Consider the following 22,883-nt stretch of genomic DNA (forward strand, 5'->3'; position numbering starts at 1 on the left):
TCTGCTGCCAATGACTGGAACAAATAGCAAAAATCACTGAAGCTGGAGTCTTATATCTCGCTCTCTAACTTTCAGCCTCAGCTGTAGGAGCAGCTTACCGATCACTGTACCTGTACACAGCCAATCTGTAAATAGCACACCCAACTACCTCATCCCCATATTGTTACTTCTTCTCTTGCTCGTTTGCACCCCAGTATCTCTACTTGCACATTTCTAACTTATTTACATTCGTTTTTACTTACACTTTTATGTTGACTTCTCCATATTAATGTTGGTTTTAAGTTTTGGCAAACTTTTCTTAGCGGATGTACAATCATCGCAAATTGAATTATGGAGTGTTTCAGGCCCGGAGTGAACATAATTGTACACTAGCAAACTCGATAAAAAACAACGGTTGAGGGGCTTACGTTGCCAACTTCCCTTGCTTGGCTAATCATTTGGACCAACGGCCAAGATGGTGACGGGGATTTCCCCAAGGGCGTAAGTGGAGGAGGATGTGTGATTTATGAGTTTGAAACGCAGCCTTTGTCCTTTATGAGTTTGAAACGCATACTGTGTACACTATTTTATTTTCCCACCCGTGTCTTCCTTGTTTGGCTGTAGATGGCTATTACCTGCTCATCGCCCTCTACTGTCCCAGGGTAATATTTCCGCTTTCCACTTCGTGTTTTTGTTTTTCAAGCTTTTCTTTAGGGAGCATGCGAGCACACTCGTTCAGTTCGCCTAGCCGACTTCAGCTAGCCACCAAACGAAATGAAGCATGTTGACACCAGTTATTAGATCATTAGCTTGATAAGCGTGAGAGCGCAGTTACAACTGTTTGAACAAGTGTATTAGATCATTTGTTTGTTTTGACCCTAGTTTTTACCGCCCACACACAACTGCATGCATACACAACCTGCTCGTCTCCACCTATGCATGTAACCACAGTTCCTCCTTCTGAAAATAATATAAGGCACAAAATCCAGGTCATAATACTTATCATTTGGACCGTATGGTTATTGTGCTAAAAGTGCAAGGATTTCCTTCTTACTAAAGCCAATTCTAACTTTTGTATGCAAACCCCCCTTTGGGAACCTAATGCCAAGGTACCAGAGATCAGTAGACTCAACACTACAATTCAGATTGATACATGTGGCTCAAAAATATATTGTATTAACATAGATTATGTAAATACTGTATATGAGTGCTCATGTTATACATTTCATAGATATATTCTGTACAGTATATGCATATATATTTTGAATTCCCCCCCATATACTGTATGAACATATATTATAATACATGAGTTTTCTGTATGGGTTTAAACATTTATTTTATGGAAAAGAGATGTTGTATATGTCTGGACAATACACCATGCTGCCTTGTTGACAAAATGGCAGAGCGGCGCAGATTATTGTTTATTTGAGAAGGGCGCTCCTCCCTCCCGACTTTCGCACGATTATGTAACAGGCCTTTGCCCGATTCAACCCGGGCCAGCATAAAATAATTACCTCAATGTGGGACTGGGGTTCAGACATTTGACCGACCTGGAAAATTGGGGAAAACATCAAATCATACGCAAAAATATATATAAACAAGATCTTAAAAACTCTTGCATTTAGATTATAACTTTTTTGGTTCCACGTAAAGGCTTTTTAGGTTTATAATTTATTGACAATATTTATCTGTTACTGGAAAACCAAACAAGGCTAAGCTGGCCTATTTGAACTGGATTAGATATCCTTATCATTATATCCTCTTCAAACAGGCCAACTACAGGCCTTTTTTGGTTTTCCAGTAGCAGATACTTAAAAAAAAATGTAATTCCCTTGTTGGTTCACTTCATTCCCACACCAAAAGGCATGTTTTATATCTAACCAGAGACATCAGACACAGCAGTTCCTTGTACTATTCTGACGTCATTTGTAGACCAAAGGAGAGGTTGGGCGACCAGTGGGATTGAACGGTTTCGATTATGCTGAGCCGCGGGGCACCTGGCAAAGGCCCGTCACACATCAAGTGGGGAGGGAGGAACGCTGATATCAAATCGAACAGTAATCTGTACCACTTGGTCATTATGTCAACAAGGAAGCATAGTGCATCGTCCAGAAACATATTTATAGTCCCTAAGTAACTGTTTGAATTGTCTAACTCATTGGGAAGGCAGATAAAACATTTCTTTATCAAAAGCAATCACTTTTGCATGGAAAACACGGAATCATACCTGTAGCGGTGCGTGGGTAAAATCACCGGTGAAGCCAAGCCAGAAAAAAAGGCATATTACAACCTGCGTTGTGATAATTACATTGTTTGCTGTATAACCGGTTAGTTCATATGCCTTGACACCATCATAATAGGCTGAGACAATAAGAAGACTCAGTGGCAGAATAAATTCAACCACACATTTGTTTCATTACAAAACCGGAGAGCTACATCTATCCGGTGGAGTCCACAAAACATATTGCATATAACAAACAGTTACATGACCTACAGCATGGTCAAGCAAGGTAATGTTTCCGACATTTTCGGAATATTAAACAACTTGATTTAGAACCACGGAGACTTACCGCAAGACGCAAAGAAAACAGGAGCTGCCTCCACTATTCCAGCACCATTTCAACATAATCTAATCATCTATGCTTAGTCTAATACAGTGACAATTTACAGATAACAAAAACTCTTTAGTAGAATTAACGTAAGTTAAATAAGATGTAGCTGTCCATGGTACTGATTTCTGTGTGTGTGTGTGTGTGTGTGTGTGTGTGTGTGTGTGGTGTGTGTGCATGCAAGTAGAAAGAACATGTTGACTCACCCTACTTGTAGAGAAACGTCAATGCCATTCTCTTTCATGTTGCCGAAATGGTCTATGACTATGCCTCTGTCATACAGTACACACTTTTAGTTTTGTTGTTGTTGGAAAGACACAAGGCGAGACCCAAATGCAGACACAGGAGGCAGATGGTTGGAGTCTTAATGTTTATTAATCCAAAGGGGTAGGCAAGAGAATGGTCGTGGACAGGCAAAAAGATCAAAACCAGATCAGAGTCCAGGAGGTACAGAGTGGCAGACAGGCTCGTGGTCAAGGCAGGCAGAATGGTCAGGCAGGCGGGTACAAAGTCCAGAAACAGGCAAGGGTCAAAACCGGGAGGACAAGAAAAAGGAGAATGCAAAAAGCTGTGGAACGGAAAAAACGCTGGTTGACTTGGAAACATACAAGACGAACTGGCACAAAGAGACAGGAAATACAGGGATAAACACACTGGGGAAAATAAGCGACACATTGAGGGGGTGGAGACCATCACAAGGACAGGTGAAACAGATCAGGGAATGGCAGTAGCCCCCCTCCCCCTGGGGACGCCACCTGGTGTCCTACCTGGGCGCATACCTGGCTGACCGGGGTGTCGGCGGTGGAAATTGGCAATGAGGGCCGGGTCCAAGATGTCTTTAGCCGGGACCCAGTACCTCTCCTCTGGGCCATAACCCTCCCAGTCAACCAGGTACTGGAAACCCCTGCCCAGTGGTCGAACCTTCAGGGGGAGTCTCACCATACACACTGGCTGGCCACCGATAACCTGGGGGGAGGGATGGGCCTGGAGACAGAATACTTAAAAGGACAGTGAGACACAGGCTTAATCCTAGACACATGGAAGGTAGGGTGAATACGGAGGGTAACACAAGATGGACAGCAGTGGAACTCAGGAATCTGGAGATGGGAAAAGGACCAATGGAGGGAGTCAGCTTGTGGGACTCTACCCGAAGGGGCAGATCCCGAATGGAAATCAATGCCCTCTGCCTAATGCGGTAGTGGGGAGCTGGTGTCCTGCGACGGTCCGCTTGTCGACGATACCTGAAGTTGGTCTTGAGAATAGCCGCCCTGGCTCTTCTCCAGGTATACCCAATGAGGGTGCAGAATGCCTTCCAGAACTGAGACGAGAACAGAGAACCCCAATCGGAGACCATGTCTACTGGGAGTCCATGGATCCGGAAGACATGCCCTACCATAAGCTGGGCTGTCTCCTTGGCAGCAGGTAGTTTGGGGAGAGGGATGAAATGGGTGGCCTTGGAGAACCGGTCGACTACCGTTAGAATGATAGTGTTGCCATCAGACGGAGGGAGCCCAGTGAAAAAGTCCAGAGATATGACACAAGGGACGATGAGGAACCGGTAGTGGCTGCAGGAGGCCAGAAGGAGCTTGCTGTGGAGTCTTGATTTGAGCACACACAGTGCATGCGATGACGAAGGCAGAGACGTCAGGGATCATTGTGGGCCACCAGAAACATTGTCGAAGGAAGGCTAGTGTACGACGGGACCCTGGATGACAGGTCAGCCTGGAGGAATGAGCCCATTCCAGGACCCGGGACCGGACTGGGTTAGGGACAAACAGCCGGTTAGCCGGGCCCCCTTCAGGTCCAGGCCGGGAGCGTTGTGCCTCGCGAACCAGGTTCTTAATAACCCAATCCACAGTGGCAGCAAGGCATGAGTTAGGGAGAATGGTTTCAGAAGTCAAGGGTGTGGCAGAGGAACTGTATAGGCAGGAGAAAGCGTCAGGCTTCACATTTTTAGTCCCAGTACGGTAGGAAATTGTAAAGTTGAATCTGGTAAACAAGAGGACCCACCGGGCCTAACTTGAGTTGAGGCGCTTGGCTGAATGGAGATATTCCAAGTTTTTGTGTTTGATCCAGACCAGGAATGGCTGTTCTTCTCCTTCCAGCCAGTGCCTTCACTCCTCCAACGCCATCTTCACCACCGGGAGTTCGATGGGACAGGGACAGGAAGGCACAGGGATGAAGCTTCTGGTCCTGGGTAGATCGCTGGGACAGGATGGCCCCCACTCCAACATCCGAAACATCCACTTCCACCACAAATTGACGCGAGTGGTCCGGATGGATGAGTATGGGTTCTGTTGTGAACCGATGCTTCAGGTACACAAACACTTTGTCGACAGCTGGAGACCATTTGAGCGGTACCTTGGGGGAGGTGAGTGCCGAGAGGGAGCCGCCAGGGTGCTGTAATCCCGAATGAAATGGCGGTAGAAGTTTGCAAACCCAAGAAATCGTTGCAACTGCACCCTGGATGTTGGTTGAGACCAATCCACCACTGCTTTCACCTTTCCAGGATCCATCTGAACATTGCCCTCGGCAATGACATATCCCAGAAAGGTGATAGAAGAGCGGTGGAACTCACACTTCTCGGCTTTCACGAACAATTGGTTCTCCAGGAGGAGCTGAAGTACCTGTCTCACATGGAGGACATGTTCTTGGGCAGATCGGGGAAAAAACAGGATGTCATCCAGGTAGACAAACACAAACTGGTGTAGCATGTCCCGAAGCACATCATTGACCGAAGCCTGGAAGACAGCGCAGGTGTTGGTGAGTCCAAATGGCATGAACTGGTACTCATAATGTCCACTGGCTGTGTTGAAGGCTGTCTTCCACTCATCCCCCTTGCGTATCCGAACCAGGTGGTAGGCATTCCGAAGGTCCAACTTGGAAAACATGGTAGCCCCCTGGGGAGCTTCAAACGCCGATGAGAGGAGAGGTTGGGGGTAACGATTTTTGACAGTGATATCGTTAAGTCCCCGGTAGTCAATGCATGGGCGCAGGGTCTTGTCCTTCTTCTCCACAAAGAAAAACTCTGCACAAGCAGGAGATGCAGAAGGACGGGCGGCCCCTGTGGCCAGAGACTCCTCTATGTACACCTCCATAGCTTTGGTCTCTGGTCCGGACAGAGAATACATCCGACCCCGAGGTGGTGTAATGCCTGGGAGAAGGTCAATGGCACAATCATAAGGATGGTGTGGGGGAAGGGAATTAGCACGTGCCTTACTGAATACTTCCAGGAGGTCATGGTATTCAGTAGGAATAGCAGAGACATCCACAGTCTAACATCCTGAGGAGGACGACTTGGGGAAGGCTGTGCTGCTTGAAGGCAGTGGGAATGGCAAAAAGGACTCCAACCCAGGATGGATCTGGTTGTCCAGTCAATCACAGGATTGTGTTTTTGTAGCCAGGAAAATCCCAACACAACTGGAACATGGAGAGATGCAATGAGGAGGAACTGTATGGTCTCACTATGGTTACCAGAAACCCGTAATTGAATGGGCACCCCCCCAGGTGGTGAGGGTAGGCAACAACATCTCCTCCCCGCTGATCCTCAACACTGGGGCCCCACACGGTTGCGTTCTGAGCCCTCTCCTGTACTCCCTGTTCACCCACGACTGCGTGGCCACGCACGCCTCCAACTCAATCATCAAGTTTGCAGACGACACAACAGTGGTAGGCTTGATTACCAACAACGATGAGACGGCCTACAGGGAGGAGGTGAGGGCCCTCGGAGTGTGGTGTCAGGAAAACAACCTCACACTCAACGTCAACAAAACTAAGGAGATGATTGTGGACTTCAGGAAACAGCAGAGGGAACACCCCCCTATCCACATCGATGGAACAGTAGTGGAGAGGGTAGCAAGTTTTAAGTTCCTCGGCATACACATCACAGACAAACTGAATTGGTCCACTCACACAGACAGCATCGTGAAGAAGGCGCAGCAGCGCCTCTTCAACCTCAGGAGGCTGAAGAAATTCGGCTTGTCACCAAAAGCACTCACAAACTTCTACAGATGCACAATCGAGAGCATCCTGGCGGGCTGTATCACCGCCTGGTATGGCAACTGCACCGCCCTCAACCGTAAGGCTCTCCAGAGGGTAGTGAGGTCTGCACAACGCATCACCGGGGGCAAACTACCTGCCCTCCAGGACACCTACACCACCCGATGTCACAGGAAGGCCATAAAGATCATCAAGGACATCAACCACCCGAGCCACTGCCTGTTCACCCCGCTATCATCCAGAAGGCGAGGTCAGTACAGGTGCATCAAAGCTGGGACCGAGAGACTGAAAAACAGCTTCTATCTCAAGGCCATCAGACTGTTAAACAGCCACCACTAACACTGAGTGGCTGCTGCCAACACACTGACACTGACTCAACTCCAGCCACTTTAATAATGGGAATTGATGGGAAATGATGTAAATATATCACTAGCCACTTTAAACAATGCTACCTTATATAAATGTTACTTACCCTACATTATTCATCTCATATGCATACGTATATACTGTACTCTATATCATCGACGGTATCCTTATGTAATACATGTATCACTAGCCACTTTATACTATACTATGCCACTTTGTTTACATACTCATCTCATTTGTACATACTGTACCCGATACCATCTACTGTATCTTGCCTATACTGCTCTGTACCATCACTCATTCATATATCCTTATGTACATATTCTTTATCCCCTTACACTGTGTACAAGACAGTAGTTTTGGAATTGTTAGTTAGATTACTTGTTATTACTGCATTGTCGGAACTAGAAGCACAAGCATTTCGCTACACTCGCATTAACATCTGCTAACCATGTGTATGTGACAAATAAAATTTGATTTTATTTGATTTGATTTGATTTGATTTGGTGACTTCCCCTATAGAGTGGTCGTCCAGTGCCTTAGCATTGTTAGATTGTTGTTCCCAAACTGCCGTAGCCCAGGAGAGCACCCTTCCCGACATTAGCGTAATTATATACGCTATCTTCGATCGGTCTGAAGAAAACGAAGATGGCTGTAGCTCAAAAATAGGCAAGCACTGAGAAAGAAAACCCCAACAGGTACCAGGATTCCCAGAATATTGCTCTGGAGGAGGTAAGCGGGGTTCACTGGGAGTCGGGATAGGCTGTTACAAACTCCCCACAGATATAGAAAAAAATTACTGGGTGATTTGGGTTTTTCCAGAGGTGGCAGGTAGTCTCTGAGCTAACTCCCTGATTTGCTCCATAATAGCCTTTAACCCATGGTTGTGGCGTTCTGTCAAGGAACTGAGCTCTTCCAAAAGGCACTGTAGCAACTCCTGATGTCTCCCAATGGTGGCCCCCTGCAGGGAGACAGCGTGGCGGAGCTGGTCTAAGTCTGCTGGGTCTGTCATGGCCAGTTCGTACTATCAAGGCACAAGGCGAGACGCAAATGCAGACACGGGAGGCAGATGGTTGGAGTCTTACAATGTTTATTAATCCAAAGATGTAGGCCACAGAATGGTCGTGGACAGGCAAACGGTCAAAACCAGATCAGAGTCCAGGAGGTACAGAGTAGCAGACAGGCTCATGGTCAAGGCAGGTGGAATGGTCAGGCAGGCGGGTACAAGGTCCAGAAACAGGCAAGGGTCAAAACCGGGAGGACTAGAAAAAGGACAATGCAAAAAGCAGGAGAATGGGAAAAACGCTAGCTGACTTGGAAACATACAAGATGAACTGGCACAGAGAGACAGGAAACAGGGATAAATACACTGGGGGGAAAAGCGACACCTGGAGGTGGTGGAGACAATCACAAGGACAGGTGAAACAGATCAGGGCGTGACAATACCTAGCAAAAATACTTGCTCGCTAGCCTAACTTCCTTTCATGGGCAATGATACTCCAGGCCAGCTACTGTAGTTAACATTAGCATACTACATCTAGCTACATAGGCACAATGAATGTATGAATTTAGGGTTGGATCAGAATCGTCTTTATAATCATTGGCCAATATGGAGAATTAAGTAAAACCACAAGTCCAAATACCAATCTCCATCGATAGCTAATTTAGAAACAATTTTAGTTACCTAGCTAGCCACCAGAGGACAACAACACAACAAGATGCAACAATAAAAAAAAAAATCCTGTCAAGCATGGCGTTTGTCTTCCTTTGACAATTTTTGTTGGTACACCAGGACCATTCACAGCTCACTCAGTTTAGCTCAATGCTGATTGGCTATTGTTATTTTATTTTTTATCAAGGGAGGCCAAATGCTCACTTGGCTTCCCTTGCATTCACTGCTAGAGGCAGCAACAATGTCATACTCTTTCTGACCAGACAGCATCAGATAAATGCCCTACACATACAGACAGAGGGGCGCTGTTTCGCTCGCTTGGATGCTGTCTCCGGTGAGATACATTCAACCTCTTGCAAATTGAAGAACATTTATGAAACACAGAGACGAAAGATACATTATTTTGTTATTTTTGGGGGGAAGCCTGGGTTCCCTTGGCACCCATGAATACACACCACTGAATCCTACTAATTACTACACATGCTTTTTTATGCTTTTATTTTGAGCCGACTTCGCCTTGGGCTTTGAATGGGGCACATGGCTCGAGCCCGGGAGGCAGCCGGGTTCCAAATCAAATGCAATCAACTTTCAGCCAGTGCAAAACATGTCTACACAGGTGTCCGGGTGAGAAAAAATGAACCCCTCTTGTCATGACAATTGTAAACAGAAGAGTCCATTGGTTTAATTTTTACTTAAGAGGAATGTTTCACAGAGAAACGAGTAGCTAAAGATGTCGGATCAGATGATTTTGATGATGATCAGGTTTACCTTGGTGTGAGTAAAAGTGTGCTATAACTTGTAATAAACTGTGGTTTGAGTCCTGAATTCTGATTGTCTGACAGCTGTGGTATATCAGACCGTATACCCCAGGAATGACAAAACATTTAGTTTTACTGTTCTAATTACATTTGTAAACAGTTGAAAAATAGCAATAAGGCTCCTCAGGGGTTTGTGATATATGGTCAATATACCACGGCTAAGGGCTGTGTCCAGGCACTCCGCATTGCCTCGCACTTAAGAACAACACTTAGCCATGGTATACTGGCCATATACCACACCTCCTCAGGCTTTATTGCCCAATTATACAACAGATGGGTCTAATCCTGAATGCTGATTGGTTAAAACCGCATTCCTGCTGGCATCTATTCCACAAGTTACCACAGGCATTTTAACGTCATAGATTTAGCCGATGTACTCGGTTCTATCTGACTGCGCAATCCACTGTCTCATCAGCCCAGCCAGGCACTTTATGGACTTGATCTCCTCTATAAAAAGCATTTAAACAATACCTCACATTTCTTTTAGACTAACATTTCGTTTTCAACAGCGGAAATTTGTATTAAACTTGTTCCGACATTTGCAACATTGTTTCAATATTCAAATACGATACCTCTGTAGCCGCGACCGGGAGAACCATGAGGCGACATACAATTGGCCCAGCGTCGTCCGTGTTAGGGGAGGGTTTGGCCGGTCGGAATGTCCTTGCACACAGTCGCCATTTGTACGGTGCTTCCTCTGACACATTGGTGCGGCTGGCTTCCGGGTTAAGAGAGCAGTGTGTCAAAAAGCAGTCAAATCAAATCAAATCAAATGTATTTATATAGCCCTTCGTACATCAGCTGATATCTCAAAGTGCTGTACAGAAACCCAGCCTAAAACCCCAAACAGCAAGCAATGCAGGTGTAGAAGCACGGTGGCTAGGAAAAACTCCCTAGGAAGGCCAAAACCTAGGAAGAAACCTAGAGAGGAACCAGGCTATGTGGGGTGGCCAGTCCTCTTCTGGCTGTGCCTGGTGGAGATTATAACAGAACATGGCCAAGATGTTCAAATGTGCATAAATGACCAGCATGGTCGAATAATAATAAGGCAGAACAGTTGAAACTGGAGCAGCAGCACGGTCAGGTGGACTGGGGACAGCAAGGAGTCATCATGTCAGGTAGTCCTGGGGCATGGTCCTAGGGCTCAGGTCAGTTGAAACTGGAGCAGCAGCACGGCCAGGTGGACTGGGGACAGCAAGGAGTCATCATGTCAGGTAGTCCTAGGGCTCAGGTCCTCCGAGAGAGAGAAAGAAGGAGAGAATTAGGGAACGCACACTTAGATTCACACAGGACACCGAATAGGACAGGAGAAGTACTCCAGATATAACAAACTGACCCTAGCCCCCCCGACACATAAACTACTGCAGCATAAATACTGGAGGCTGAGACAGGAGGGGTCAGGAGACACTGTGGCCCCATGCGAGGACACCCCCGGACAGGGCCAAACAGGAAGGATATAACCCCACCCACTTTGCCAAAGCACAGCCCCCACACCACTAGAGGGATATCTTCAACCACCAACTTACCATCCTGAGACAAGGCTGAGTATAGCCCACAAAGACCTCCGCCGTGTCAAAAAGCAGTGCGGTTTGTCAGGGTCGTGTTTCGGAGGACACATGGCTCTCGACCTTCACCTCTCTCTCGAGTCCGTACGGGAGTTGCAGCAATGGGACAAGACTGTAACTACCAATCGGATATCACGAAAATTGGGGAGAAAAGGAGCAACATTTTAAAAAAAGAACAAATAAAAATAAAACAAAAAAACATAGATCTCCAGCTGTCCTATAGTAATGAACGTTTCGGAAGTCGGGACGAGACAGACAGGCAGGCATTGTTTCTCAGCCAGTCGAAATCATGAATAAGCTGGCATCATTTTTTATGGATATATACAAAGAAATCTTGATTGAAAAAAGATAAAATGAAATGAAGTGCAGCTAGTTTGCTGTTATTCTGGCTCTACTTTTTGACGAGACTGTAAGTTAGCAAGAAAGGAATAGGAATTTAGAATGAAGAACTGGGTCCCGTCCATAGATAAAGAACAAAAAGACTGAACAACTGGGTCGCGTCTCTAGCAACCGAACCAATAGAGCGAACGACAAGACGCCTTGGGTAGCAACCCTAGATTTGTGTCAGGACTATATCTTGTGGAAGACTGAAATATAATGTTTTTTTTATGATAATATGTCAATCATTATTTGAATATGTTGGTAAACCGTTGTATAAAAGTAATAATTCCCTCGAAGCTGGTGTTCGGGGGATATATTGGCATGGTTTGCCGGTCCTCGACTTCGTCTCGGTTCCAACACCCATGCCAATATAACTTCCAAACACCGGCTTCAAAGGCATTATCACTTAAGTAGAAAATGCATAACGGCCTCACAACCGCAGATTTTGAGCTGGCAGTGCTAGCTAGCAACTGAACCAGAATCTGGGATTACACTACAAGGCTGCATTTATACAGGCAGCTCAATTCTGATATTTTTTTTCCACTAATTGGTCTTTAGTCACATTAGATCACAAAAAGACCAATTAGTGAAGAGAAAAAATATCAGAATTGGGCTGCCTGGGTAAACGCTGCCCAGGAGACTTTGAATGGGGATTCTTCTTTAAGCCCAGGAAGTATCCAGTCAACTAGCCCTTGATCATGATTCTCAGTTCCATTACATTACACATAAGAGTCATTGAATGAAGGCGTCTTCTGTACAGGGGAGTTTTGTTAAGAGCCCTGATGCTCGGTCTGAACATTAACACGCATTGCTTGCCATACGGTTTTGGAGGCATAAGGACCTTGTCTTTCATATTTCCAAAAAACAAAAGGTTAAATTGATACACGTCTTTTTAGGGTTAGGGAGTGAATGTTATTTATGTTAAGGGTTTACATGGAGAAATTTGGACCTCTCTGAAATGAAAATGGATGGCCCTCCCTTCAGGAAATGTTGTTGTGGTTTGAGATCTTCACTGTGTGAGCTAATGTTAGCTAATGCTCAATAATCTCAGCAGCTAACCTTAACCTGTCTAGCACTGTGAATCTAGCTAACTAATAACTCACTGTACAGCTGATGTGGAGGATGTGGATGGAAGGACCATTACAAACCTTCTTTCCATGATTTTTATTGTACACAAACAACACACACTTTTATGACTGACTAGGTCCAGCACAGAACAATCTGGATTCTATGCCAGGGCCATACAACATTTCAACTCCCCCAAAATGACAGTTACACAGAACATGATTGTGGTACTGACTGATGATTGGCCAACACTATTGCCAATCACCCCACATGGTAGGCGGGACATAAAAGGGGTATATCTGCATTCACAACACTAAAGGCAGGAACAATAAAACATTTTCTAAAAACACTTTGCAGAGTAAATAGTTAAAGCAATAAGAATCACATAACAGATAAGTAATTGTAAAACAGATAACTTGTCCTGTACTCAACTAAACAACAATGCAACAGTCCTCGTTTCTTTTAAACAGACTGGAAAGAACATTTAATGATCTTGGTGGGTGGGGTGTGTAGAGGAAGTCTGTTAGAAGGTGCTGTGTAGCTGTTCATCTGCGCCACTGTAGTGCCCGCCGATGCCCCCTTGTGTGGCTGTAATGCTCCCTAAAAAATCCATATGCCTTGTGGCCGTTGTGCTGAATATAATAATTATAATTCCAATCGCTGTGCTCCAAAGCACCTCTCACTCACGTGGCTGTCTCAGATATTTAAATTCTTATTAGCCAATGCCGGTCACTTGATCTGGTCCTATTCACAGGCCTTGCAGCTCTGACGTAGGCTACAAGTGAAGACAGACACATCAGGGATGCAAAGGCACGCGTCCTTATTGAATTCCAAGGCGCATATTGATAATAGAATAACTGAACACATTAACTTTTCGTCAGCCAACCAGACGAGTAAGAACCGCAAAATCACTAGCCTATGTCAATCTGCTATCCCCCATAGTAGAAAAGTTGACCTATTCTATTGGTCAGCTTGTCGTTCTGTGCGAGAAAGAAACAGCCTATTCCAAACAGACTATGGGACCATTGTGGGACGATAGATACCAAATTAATACAGCCACTGTACATAATTTTTTTTTATCGTGGTCTGCATTTTATCTATGGCAATTTTAATGCACAGAAATACCATAACGAGATCCAGAGATACATTGTGCGGCCCATTTTTTAAAGGTATCTGTGACCAACAGATGTATACCTGCAGGGTAGCCTAGTGGTTAGAGTGTTGGACTAGTAACCGGAAGGTTGCAAGTTCAAACCCCCGAGCTGACAAGGTACAAATCTATCGTTCTGCCCCTGAACAGGCACTGTTCCTAGGTTGTCATTGAAAATAAGAATTTGGTCTTAACTGACTTGCCTAGTTAAATAAAGATAAAATAAAAATTCCCTGTCATGTAAATTCCATAGATTAGGGCAGTGAGCTGTTAATGGATTTCAACTGACTGATTTCCTCATATGAGCTGTAACTCAGTAAAATCTTTGAAATTGCGTTAATGTTTTTGTTCAGTTTATTTCAATTATAAAGATGTTACTATAGTAGCCTAAGTGTCTATCTCATAATTACTGTTCTGGGATTTGCATGTCACTGAGGAATTCTCTCAGTATTAAAAGGTTGAGTGTGATTATAAGTAGCCTCCATGGACTCTGTCAGGGTAGAAATGACGAGTCAAATTTTTTTTAATTTTTTTTTATTAATTTCAAATCAATACATAAAGCACATGAGGGAACACAAGCATACATAGATTACACACAATAGACAATCGAGCTAGGGGGTACAATATCACATTACAATTACACAAGGACCTTAAGGGACATGCATATACTTACAATTCTAACAGCTTTTTTGTTAGTAGAGCATTTAACTGTCTTAAAATACAGTTCAATTTATTTTTGTAGGGTATGAAAATTTGGTTTTCTGTTTGTAAATTTACATTTGTGTATATGAAATTTGGCCAAAAGAATAATGAAATTAATTACATAAAAATGATTCCGCTTATTTCTATTGTATGTAAAGAATCCAAACAGTACATCTCTCCACAATAGTGTAAAATCTTCATAAATGTGTTCAATTATGAACCTACTGATGTCTTGCCACAGTTTTCTTACATGCATACAATGCCAAAAAAGATGCAACACTGTTTCTGGGTGGTCATTACAAAAGGAGCAATTTGAGTTGATGTTTTCCTTAAACTTCTTCATATAGTGGTTGGCAGGATAATATTTATGAATAATTTTAAAGGAAACTTCCTTAATTTTGTAAACAAGTAGGTATGTGTGTGGCAACATCCAAACTTTTTTCCAACAGATATTCTCAATAAATCCATTCCAATAAGGCATGACATATGGTATAGATAGATACAACATCCTGCTGAAACAAGGTTCGTATCGCTCTGTTGTTGAATGGACCAAAAGAGAAACAAATCTTTCCTACTGATGAGTCAACAGGGTCAACAGAAGGTAGGCTCTGAGGGTCAGGTCTTGACAGGTTCCTGAATAACATAGCAACACCTGAGGGAATGGCATCTAAAACAATTGCAAAATCTTTAGGTGTTACAGGGACCTTGTAAAGTGATAAGAATTCTTTATAACTGAGTAAAAGACCCTCTGCATTTACCAGTTGGCTCACCAATAGGATATTATTTTGGAACCAATATTCTAAAAACAGAGAGGTATTTTTATACAATATATCCCGATTATTCCATATATAATATCTGTGTGGAGAAAATTGTGTTTAAAAATTAAGGACCATGACAAGAAAACCTGCCGATGAAAAGCAGAAAGCTTCACTGGAACTTTGTCAATATTATAATTGCAAAACAACATGAAGTTAAGGCCACCAAAAGTAGAGAAGACATGATGAGGAATACAATTCCAGATAGAAGTGGGTCTTCTTAGAAATTGTTTTATCCAATTGATCTTAAAAGTATTATTTAAAGTAGTAAAATCCAGAAAATTCAGTCCTCCATTCTCATAAGTGTTCATTACAACAGTTTTCCTAATGTAATGGGTACGGTTTCTCCAAAGAAAGTTGAAAAGCATCTGGTCTATCTCCTTGCTTATTTTACGGTCAAGATATAAAGATAGCGCACCATATGTTAGTCTAGAGATACCTTCAGCCTTGGTTATTAGGACTCTACCTTTTAAAGATAGGTCCCTCTGTAGCCATTGATTTAGTTGACGAGTCAAAGTTGAGTGAACATTGCCGCCCTGTGACGAAATGCAGAATAGCGGCAATTTATTTTAAGTGTCATCATTCTGCGACGAGGGAAAACGCGTGCGGAAAGCAGAGAGAAATGTGTTTCCACTTGAATTTGTGGGAACATGGCGCCAATACAACAAGAAGCAGAGATCGGCATCTAACGAGAAGCCCATACGGACAAAGGCCATCAAGAAGCTAAGAAAATATATCAGTGTTAGGTCACAGAAAATCAACGGTGAGGCTAACGGGCTTACGGAGAAATTGGACCACGCACTTCTCTTTTAACATGACGGTGGAAGGGATACTCAGCATGTCCGCATTATCTCTTCGTATTGCTAGTTTTCTAACCCTTTGATTCGTTTGTGCTTGTTAAACCATCGGAATTTCACGGTTTAACAATACAATAGTTAACTTGTCGTTAGGGCAAACAATTATGTAAAAGGTCTTAAGATGTAGAACACATTAAAGAAAAGTCGCACAAGCCCAGTAACGATGCGACCAACAAAGTTGCCAACTTCCTTTTATAGTAACTTTAGTAATTTATCCAGTTTCACCGATTTACTTTTTTCTAGGTGGTTTCACAGGCGACGAGTTACTTAAACTATGGAAGGGCCTCTTTTATTGCCTGTGGATGCAGGACAAGCCACTTCTTCATTTTTTAAATATTTCCTATGGGTCTGTGAACAAATTTTCGGAGAATTGACTCCAATTTGAGATTTGTTTATTTTTTCCATTGACTCTCTAATCCCCTTTGTTGTGTTTTTGTTTATGGAGACTTTCCTGCAGACCATCAAAAGAGAATGGACTGGCATTGACAGGCTTCGCATGGATATGTTTTTCCAGGTCAGTATTTTCATCCATCAAAATGTTATCAGCTTTTCCTTACCCAATAAATCATCACATATAGCTGGAGAATAAACTGTAAAAATAATTTAGACATGAAGAAATTACATCCTTACATTCCCTCTCTTTGTCTTTCTCTGTGACAGCTGGTTCGTTTTGTGTTAAGGAACTCTTTTGAAATGATGAAGATGAAAGAATGGGAGACCAGGTGGGTGATTATTTGACCCTAAACACCTGATAAACTATGATTTTGAACTGTAATGTCCCTTTAAGCCATTTTGCGTGCATCCTTCCTGTGATGTTCAAATAACTTGTTTTGTCTTTCTACAGTGTGGTGACCAGGTTTCTGGAGCTCCTGACTGCTCAGGTCCTCCACAGCACCAGCGGAGCCCCTTGTGGGTTGCAGTTTCACATACTGGACCTCTACATGACCGAGCTGGCTGCAGTTGGCTCAGCTGAGGTATAACCCATGGTTACTGTAAGTGCTGATCGAGATTTAGTTTTGCCGCTACAATTAGTAATGTAATTGTGACGTAATAAATCTGCTTATGAAGGTAGAGACGTGGTATTACTAAAGTATGATAATGATATGGCTTTCATAATGGTTAGGGTTTGTTGGTTTTTAGGAATTCATAGTGTGTGTGAGCTAAGTTTCATGCTGAGATTGATTCCACCACAGTTGAATGATTTAGCGCTTTTGTTGTGATTGCGGCTCAGAACCTGACGTTTATCGACCCGTTCTGCAAAACAGCATCCAAAACCAAAGAGTGAGTGTTACAGGGAACTTTTGTGCGAGGGGTGACAACAGCCCCTTGAGTAATACCACTGTCTTTATCTATGACCCTTTTCACATTAATGACCATCACCCTTTGACTGTTGTTTTAACTCACTCTGCGCATTCCCCTTCTCTTTTTCTCCTCCCCTTGTTTCCTTTGTCCCAGTCGGATCCTGCTCAAGGCTATCTGCGGCAGCATCTTCAGTGCCATCGTGGACCAGGCTCCCTTCGTCATTGAAGACCTGCTGAAGGAGTGAATGCTACAGGTGGAGGGTCTGAGGAGTCTGACTCGGGACAGGCTTCTGAAGAAGAAGAAGAGGAAGAGAAAAAGCTGCTATGAAATCCCCATGAAAACCTCTGGAAAGCAGACCAACTGTAGGCATGAAGTTCTGAGGACTAACTGGTAGAGAAATTAGCTTGACTTCCACAAGTCTACATTGCATTATATGGAATTGTCTTATTAATGATACAAGACCTCTAATTAAAAATGTCCAGGTATTCAATATTTTAAGTCTGGTCCTCTCCTCCCTTTGTGGTTTTAGGCACCGTATCATCTGAGGCAGATGATGAATATAGTCTGGCGGATGAAGAAGATGAAATGCTCCATCTGGAGAGCGATTTGGAGTCTGAGATACCAGAAGATTGGGGGATTGGACCTGTTCTCCAGTTTGACTACTCTGCCCTGGCGGACAGGCTGTTTGGCTAGCCAGCCGTAGCAACACCCCCAGCCACAACAGACAGAGACTCTACAAAGTCATCAAGACGTAAGTAAAAGCACACACTTACATTAGAAGAGCTTGAAATGAACTCGGATTAAGAGGAATTGGTTCAGCTTGTGTATTCTGACTGGCATTCCTATTTTTTCGGTTTTGTTCCCCTGCAGTCTCCGGGATCTCAGTGACGTCGCTCTTTTCCTTTTGTCTTCCTCTCGCTCTCTCAGGAGTCTTCCCACAGGACGAGTACCCCGAGGAAGTGTCAACGGATGACAATGAAATGTTTGGCAGCAGAAAGAGGATGAAGAGGGGAAGAGCCCTAGAGGAGGAAGAGCTCACCAGCCAAGAAACGTAAAGGTACATCAAACCCACTATTTATACACTAACCTTTCACCTGAAGTCTTTGTTACCGTGATTGCCATAGATATTACGTGTCTTTGTTTATTTATACATTTTTTCAGTGTTGAATGTACACTGAACATAAATATGAACGCAACAATTTCAACGATTTTACTGAGTTACAGTTCATATAAGGAAATCAGTCAATTGAAATAAATAAATTAGGCCCTAATCTATGGGTTTCACATGACTGGGCAGGGGTGCAGCCATGGGTGGGCCTGGGATAGGCCCACCCACTTGGAGCCAGGCCCACCCACAGGGGAGCCAGGCCCGGGCAGTCAGAATGAGTTTTTCCCCACAAACGGGCTTTATTACAGACCTAAATACTCCTCTGTTTCATCAGCTGTCCAGATGGCTGGTCTCAGACGATCCTGCAGGTAAAGAAGCTGAATGTGGAGGTCCTGGGCTGGCGTGGTTACACGTGGTCTGCAGTTGTGAGGCCGGCTGGACGTACTGAGAAATGTTCAAAAATTATATTGGGAGGTGGCTTATGGTAAAGAAATGAACATTCAATTATCTGACAACCGCTTTGGTGGACATTCCTGCTGTCAGCATGCCATTTGCATGCTCCATCAATTTGAGACATCTGTGGCGTTGTGTGACAAAACTGCACATTTTAGTGTCTTTTTATTGTCCCAGCACAAGATGCACCTGTGTAATGATCATGCTGTTTAATCAGGTTACTGATATGCCACACCTGTCAGGTGGATGTATTCTCTTGGCAAAGAAGAAATGCTCACTAACAGGGATGTAAACACATTTGTGCACAACATCTGAGCGAAGTAAGGACTTTGTGCTTATGGAAAATTTCTGGGTTCTTTTATTTCAGCTCATGAAACATGGGACCAACACTTTACATGTTGTGTTCATTATTTTGTTCAGTGTAGTTCTTAGCAATGATGTATCTCCATATTTTCTACTTCAGGCAAGAAAAACGACTCAAAACCAGGGAAGTCAGACCAGCGTGCAGCATCGGACGAGAGAACCAGCAAAGACACCCGGGGACACCACCACGAGGAAGAAGAGGAGCATGGGAGAAGTGAAGAGTGACGAGCAAAACAGTGTGGCGGAGGAGTCAGAAGTGAAGGCTGAGGTGGACACAACTCCTCCTACAACAAAGAGTGAAACGACAGACGCTAAGAAGGCAGCACCTACAGAAGCAAAGACTGTGCTCTCTGCCCCAATAGACTCTGTAGAGGCCGGAGAGGTGGGGGTAAAGAGAACCTCTACCCCGGGCCGAGCGCACTGATGTTGGGGAGAAGCAAGAGGCTGTCCTGGAGGAGGACACCTCTCCTATGAAGGTCACTGATACTCCCACAGAGGTAACTGCCGTGGAGACAGAGGTCCAATCAGAAACTCCACAGGATGTAGTGGTGGGGAGCCTATCATCTGTCATGGAGATGGAACAGAAGACTCAATCCGAGACACCGTTACCAGACAGCACGTCGTCCAAGAAGAAAAAGATCAAGAAGTCTAAAACGCCTGTACAGGAGGAAGCGGTAGCAGAACCAGAGACTAATACAGATGTGTCGGAGGCTAGTGTGAAAGCCACGGAGACAGAAGACCAGCCTGCTCCAGCTACCCAGGACGGAGAGGCTGCAGAGGGGGCTACAGAGCCAGAGAGCGCCCCTGAGACTGCTACTACTAGCACAACCAAGAGGAAGGGCAGGAGGAAGAGCACCAAGCAGGACCCTGAGGAACAGACCACCGTAGAGGAGGTTGAGACGAAGCCAGATGCTGTAGAAGAGATTATGGCCACCCCACTAAAGAAGACTAGGAGGAAGAAGGCTGAACGGAGTGCTGAGAGCACAAAGGAAGAGGTCGCTGAAACAGACTCAGCACCGGTAGACACGACACCAGCTGGCCCTAAACCAATGGCCACTCCAGCTGAGGAGCCTCCAGCTGACGTCCGCATCGCCACCACTTCCCTGAAAAAGAAGAAACTAAAGGCGGCCAAGTTTGAAGAGGAGAGTGTGGAGGTCGAGGGTGAAATGCAACCAGAAACTGAAACGGCCGTCATACTTGTAGTCGCTGAGACTGTGCCGGCAGAAGTCGCTACACCAACCCTGCTCAAAAAGAAGACGGCCAAAGCTGAAGAACAGAGCGTGGAGGCCGAGGGTAAAACAAAGACGCGAGCAGACTCCAACCGCACATTTGTAGACGCTGAGGCGGAGCTTGTAGAGGTTTCCACACCAACTCCGCTCAAGAAGAAAAAGAAGGCAGCGCCGGTATCTGAGGAGCAGGAGCCAGACACCATGGCAGTGGAGCAGAGAAGCTGCCCACAAAGGTTGACCTGGAGACTCCCGTGTAGAAGCGGAAGTTCCCGGTAGTGATTGAGGTCGAGACTGAGGAGCTGGAAGCTGAGGCAGAGGCTGCTAGAGTCAACGTGAGTTTTAAGTTCCCATTTGACTTCACTTCCTAGGCCCAGGTTGAATCAGCCTGCCACATTTGATGGATGTCCCCCTCAATCAAATATGCACATGTTTGGAAGTTCGTTCCTAAATGCATAACATTTTAGTTAGCTTAAGTGTAGCAGATCTGACCTAGTTAGCCATGTGCTTGTAGCCATTGAACAGGTTTCTTGTTTATAAATTTGACTTTACTTAAATAGCTTTTTGTTTCATCCTCTCCTCAGGACAGCGAAGAGCCGTCTACACCGGTGAACGCCAAGAAAACAAAAATGATGATGCCCAAGAAGGATAAGGGAGGGGAGGAGGCTGACTTCATTACGTTCCAGAACCATGCCACCATCCCTACACCCATCTTCTTCAAGAGAGCAAAGGGAAGCCCCAGCACATCGTTGTCCAGCAAGAAGGTACTAAACACTGGTTCAACACAGAAGATGCCTATTATTACATCAAGTTACTTCATCACCATCTGTCCTTGTTAACATCTGTTCACAAATGTGTCATCCCTTTTCATCATTTTCTTTCACAGAAGTGTCAGACTCCAAAATCTGAATCCAAGTAGGTTACCTTCGGACTTCATAAAAACAAAGCTGCAGGTATGAGGGGACCGGATAGCACCTTATTTACTCATACAACGGACAAGACCTCTATTTTCCAATGTATTTACTTGGTTGTCCCGTGTTCATTGATAATCTAGCTTATGTGTCCTCATTTATTTACAGTTCAAAGTTCCATAGTTTTGAGGAGACTTTCCTATTTGTTTTTGCCCATTTATGATTCCCAGAATTCAGGAAGACCGATCGCAGCCTGCTGGTGAGTCCAGAAGGGTCGTCCAGAGTGCCATTTGACCCCCAGCAGAAACCCCTGTTTGGAGTGCTGAAGTCCCCAGTGGCCTCTCTTACCAACAGCACCAAGAAGAAGACCAAGAGCATCCCGAAAGCCAGCCCCAAACGCCCTACTCTGCTGCTGACTTTTTCTAGTCGTCCATGAGGAGACTGGTGAGACAGAGGACACTTCATTCTGCAAGAAAAGTTTTGGCTGTTTGGAAAGACATGACAAGGTGGGCAAATCAGAAATGGGCTGACACCTAGGCTATCAATCTGTCAACTTGGATTGAAGTTTGATTGGCAAGTAGAACGTTTGGATTGGCAGGCAGCGATGTGGATTATAACCCATAAGTGGAGACGAGTTGATTTATTCAATGATGTAGGTCAGACGGTGTACCACTGTACCAAGAATTGCTGTGGTAATAATTTTATGTCCACGATATAGAAGGGTTGAACAACCTGCACTGATTAGGGGATTGTAGGGACCAGACAGGCTGTTCAGCCTTGTAGGCTCTGTCTAGGTTCTGTTCATCAGGAAATTGATGATCCATTCTGCCATATTCAACTCTAAATTCATGAGTTCATCTGATGAAACAGGTTGAATAGTATCAAATATTCAGCTATAAGATTCTGAACAAATAACAGCTGCCTCATTTCCATTTTTGTCTCTAAGTTGAAGGTCAATTCAAAAGCCCATGGCCAAATCCTGTTTTTATGTACCTTAGCACAAACTGAAAAGTTTATTGCTGTGATTTGCCCAGTCAGAATTGTAATACTGTATTAAGCATGGCGTTAGATGTGCCTCAGCCAAATGCTGAGGGAGAAGAAGGCAGACCTTACAGGGAAGAAAGAATAGGGTGGCTTGGGGTTAAACGCACCCCAGGGTTAAACTGTAATCCTCACAAACCATTGTCACCACCCCAAAAAATGCAACTCTTTTCCTGGATGCCACTAGTTCGTTTTTATTAAATAAAACAAATGTATTAATTCTGCCCATTTATTTCCCTTCAAAATGTGTTTGCCATAATCAAGGATTGCCAGTACGCACATTTGGTATCTAAATATTACCAAACTTTGCTGGCACAAATGAAATTGCATCAAATACCTATAAACCACGTATTTGAATCGATTCTGCTCCACCCATTACCCCCAATTAAGGTGCTTCCAACCTCCTGTGCTGTACTGAGATATGGGGAACCGGGAGGGAGAAGTACAGATAAAACCCAATCCTCTGGAAAATACCAAGCCATAGACATGTTTCTGGTGAAA

At 44.4% G+C, this 22,883-nt stretch overlaps 2 protein-coding genes across 2 annotated transcripts; both read left to right on the forward strand.

Annotated features, from left to right (window-relative positions):
• The first annotated feature begins 15,692 nt into the window (after positions 1–15,692).
• Positions 15,693–17,207, forward strand: LOC118936396 (ribosomal RNA processing protein 1 homolog A). Its single transcript, XM_036958774.2, has 3 exons — positions 15,693–16,492; positions 16,639–16,700; positions 16,823–17,207. The coding sequence occupies exons 1-3, from the start codon at positions 16,418–16,420 to the stop codon at positions 16,956–16,958; spliced, it is 273 nt and encodes a 90-aa protein (XP_036814669.2). The 5' UTR covers positions 15,693–16,417; the 3' UTR covers positions 16,959–17,207.
• LOC110501415 (uncharacterized) lies at positions 17,041–22,601 on the forward strand. The gene is given in 17 exon segments (XM_090216399.1): positions 17,041–17,057; positions 17,185–17,259; positions 17,434–17,519; positions 17,522–17,603; positions 17,605–17,642; positions 17,810–17,968; positions 17,971–18,031; positions 18,151–18,168; positions 18,206–18,313; positions 18,315–18,337; positions 19,305–19,359; positions 19,361–19,623; positions 19,625–20,637; positions 20,640–20,765; positions 21,015–21,194; positions 21,317–21,383; positions 21,572–22,601. Coding segments are annotated over 17 exon segments (2,577 nt in total). The 3' UTR covers positions 21,778–22,601.
• The last annotated feature ends 282 nt before the right edge of the window (positions 22,602–22,883 follow it).

This window comes from Oncorhynchus mykiss, chromosome 22 (assembly GCF_057628025.1).
Source record: "Oncorhynchus mykiss isolate SJ-2025 chromosome 22, ASM5762802v1, whole genome shotgun sequence".
Lineage (NCBI taxonomy): Eukaryota > Metazoa > Chordata > Actinopteri > Salmoniformes > Salmonidae > Oncorhynchus > Oncorhynchus mykiss.

Coding starts and splice junctions, on each gene's coding strand:
- LOC118936396 (XM_036958774.2), top strand. CDS start 16,418: ATGGAGACTTTCCTGCAGACCATCAAAAGAGAATGGACTGGCATTGAC. Junction 16,493..16,638: donor GCATGGATATGTTTTTCCAG/GTCAGTATTTTC, acceptor TCTCTGTGACAG/CTGGTTCGTTTTGTGTTAAG. Junction 16,701..16,822: donor ATGAAAGAATGGGAGACCAG/GTGGGTGATTAT, acceptor GTCTTTCTACAG/TGTGGTGACCAGGTTTCTGG.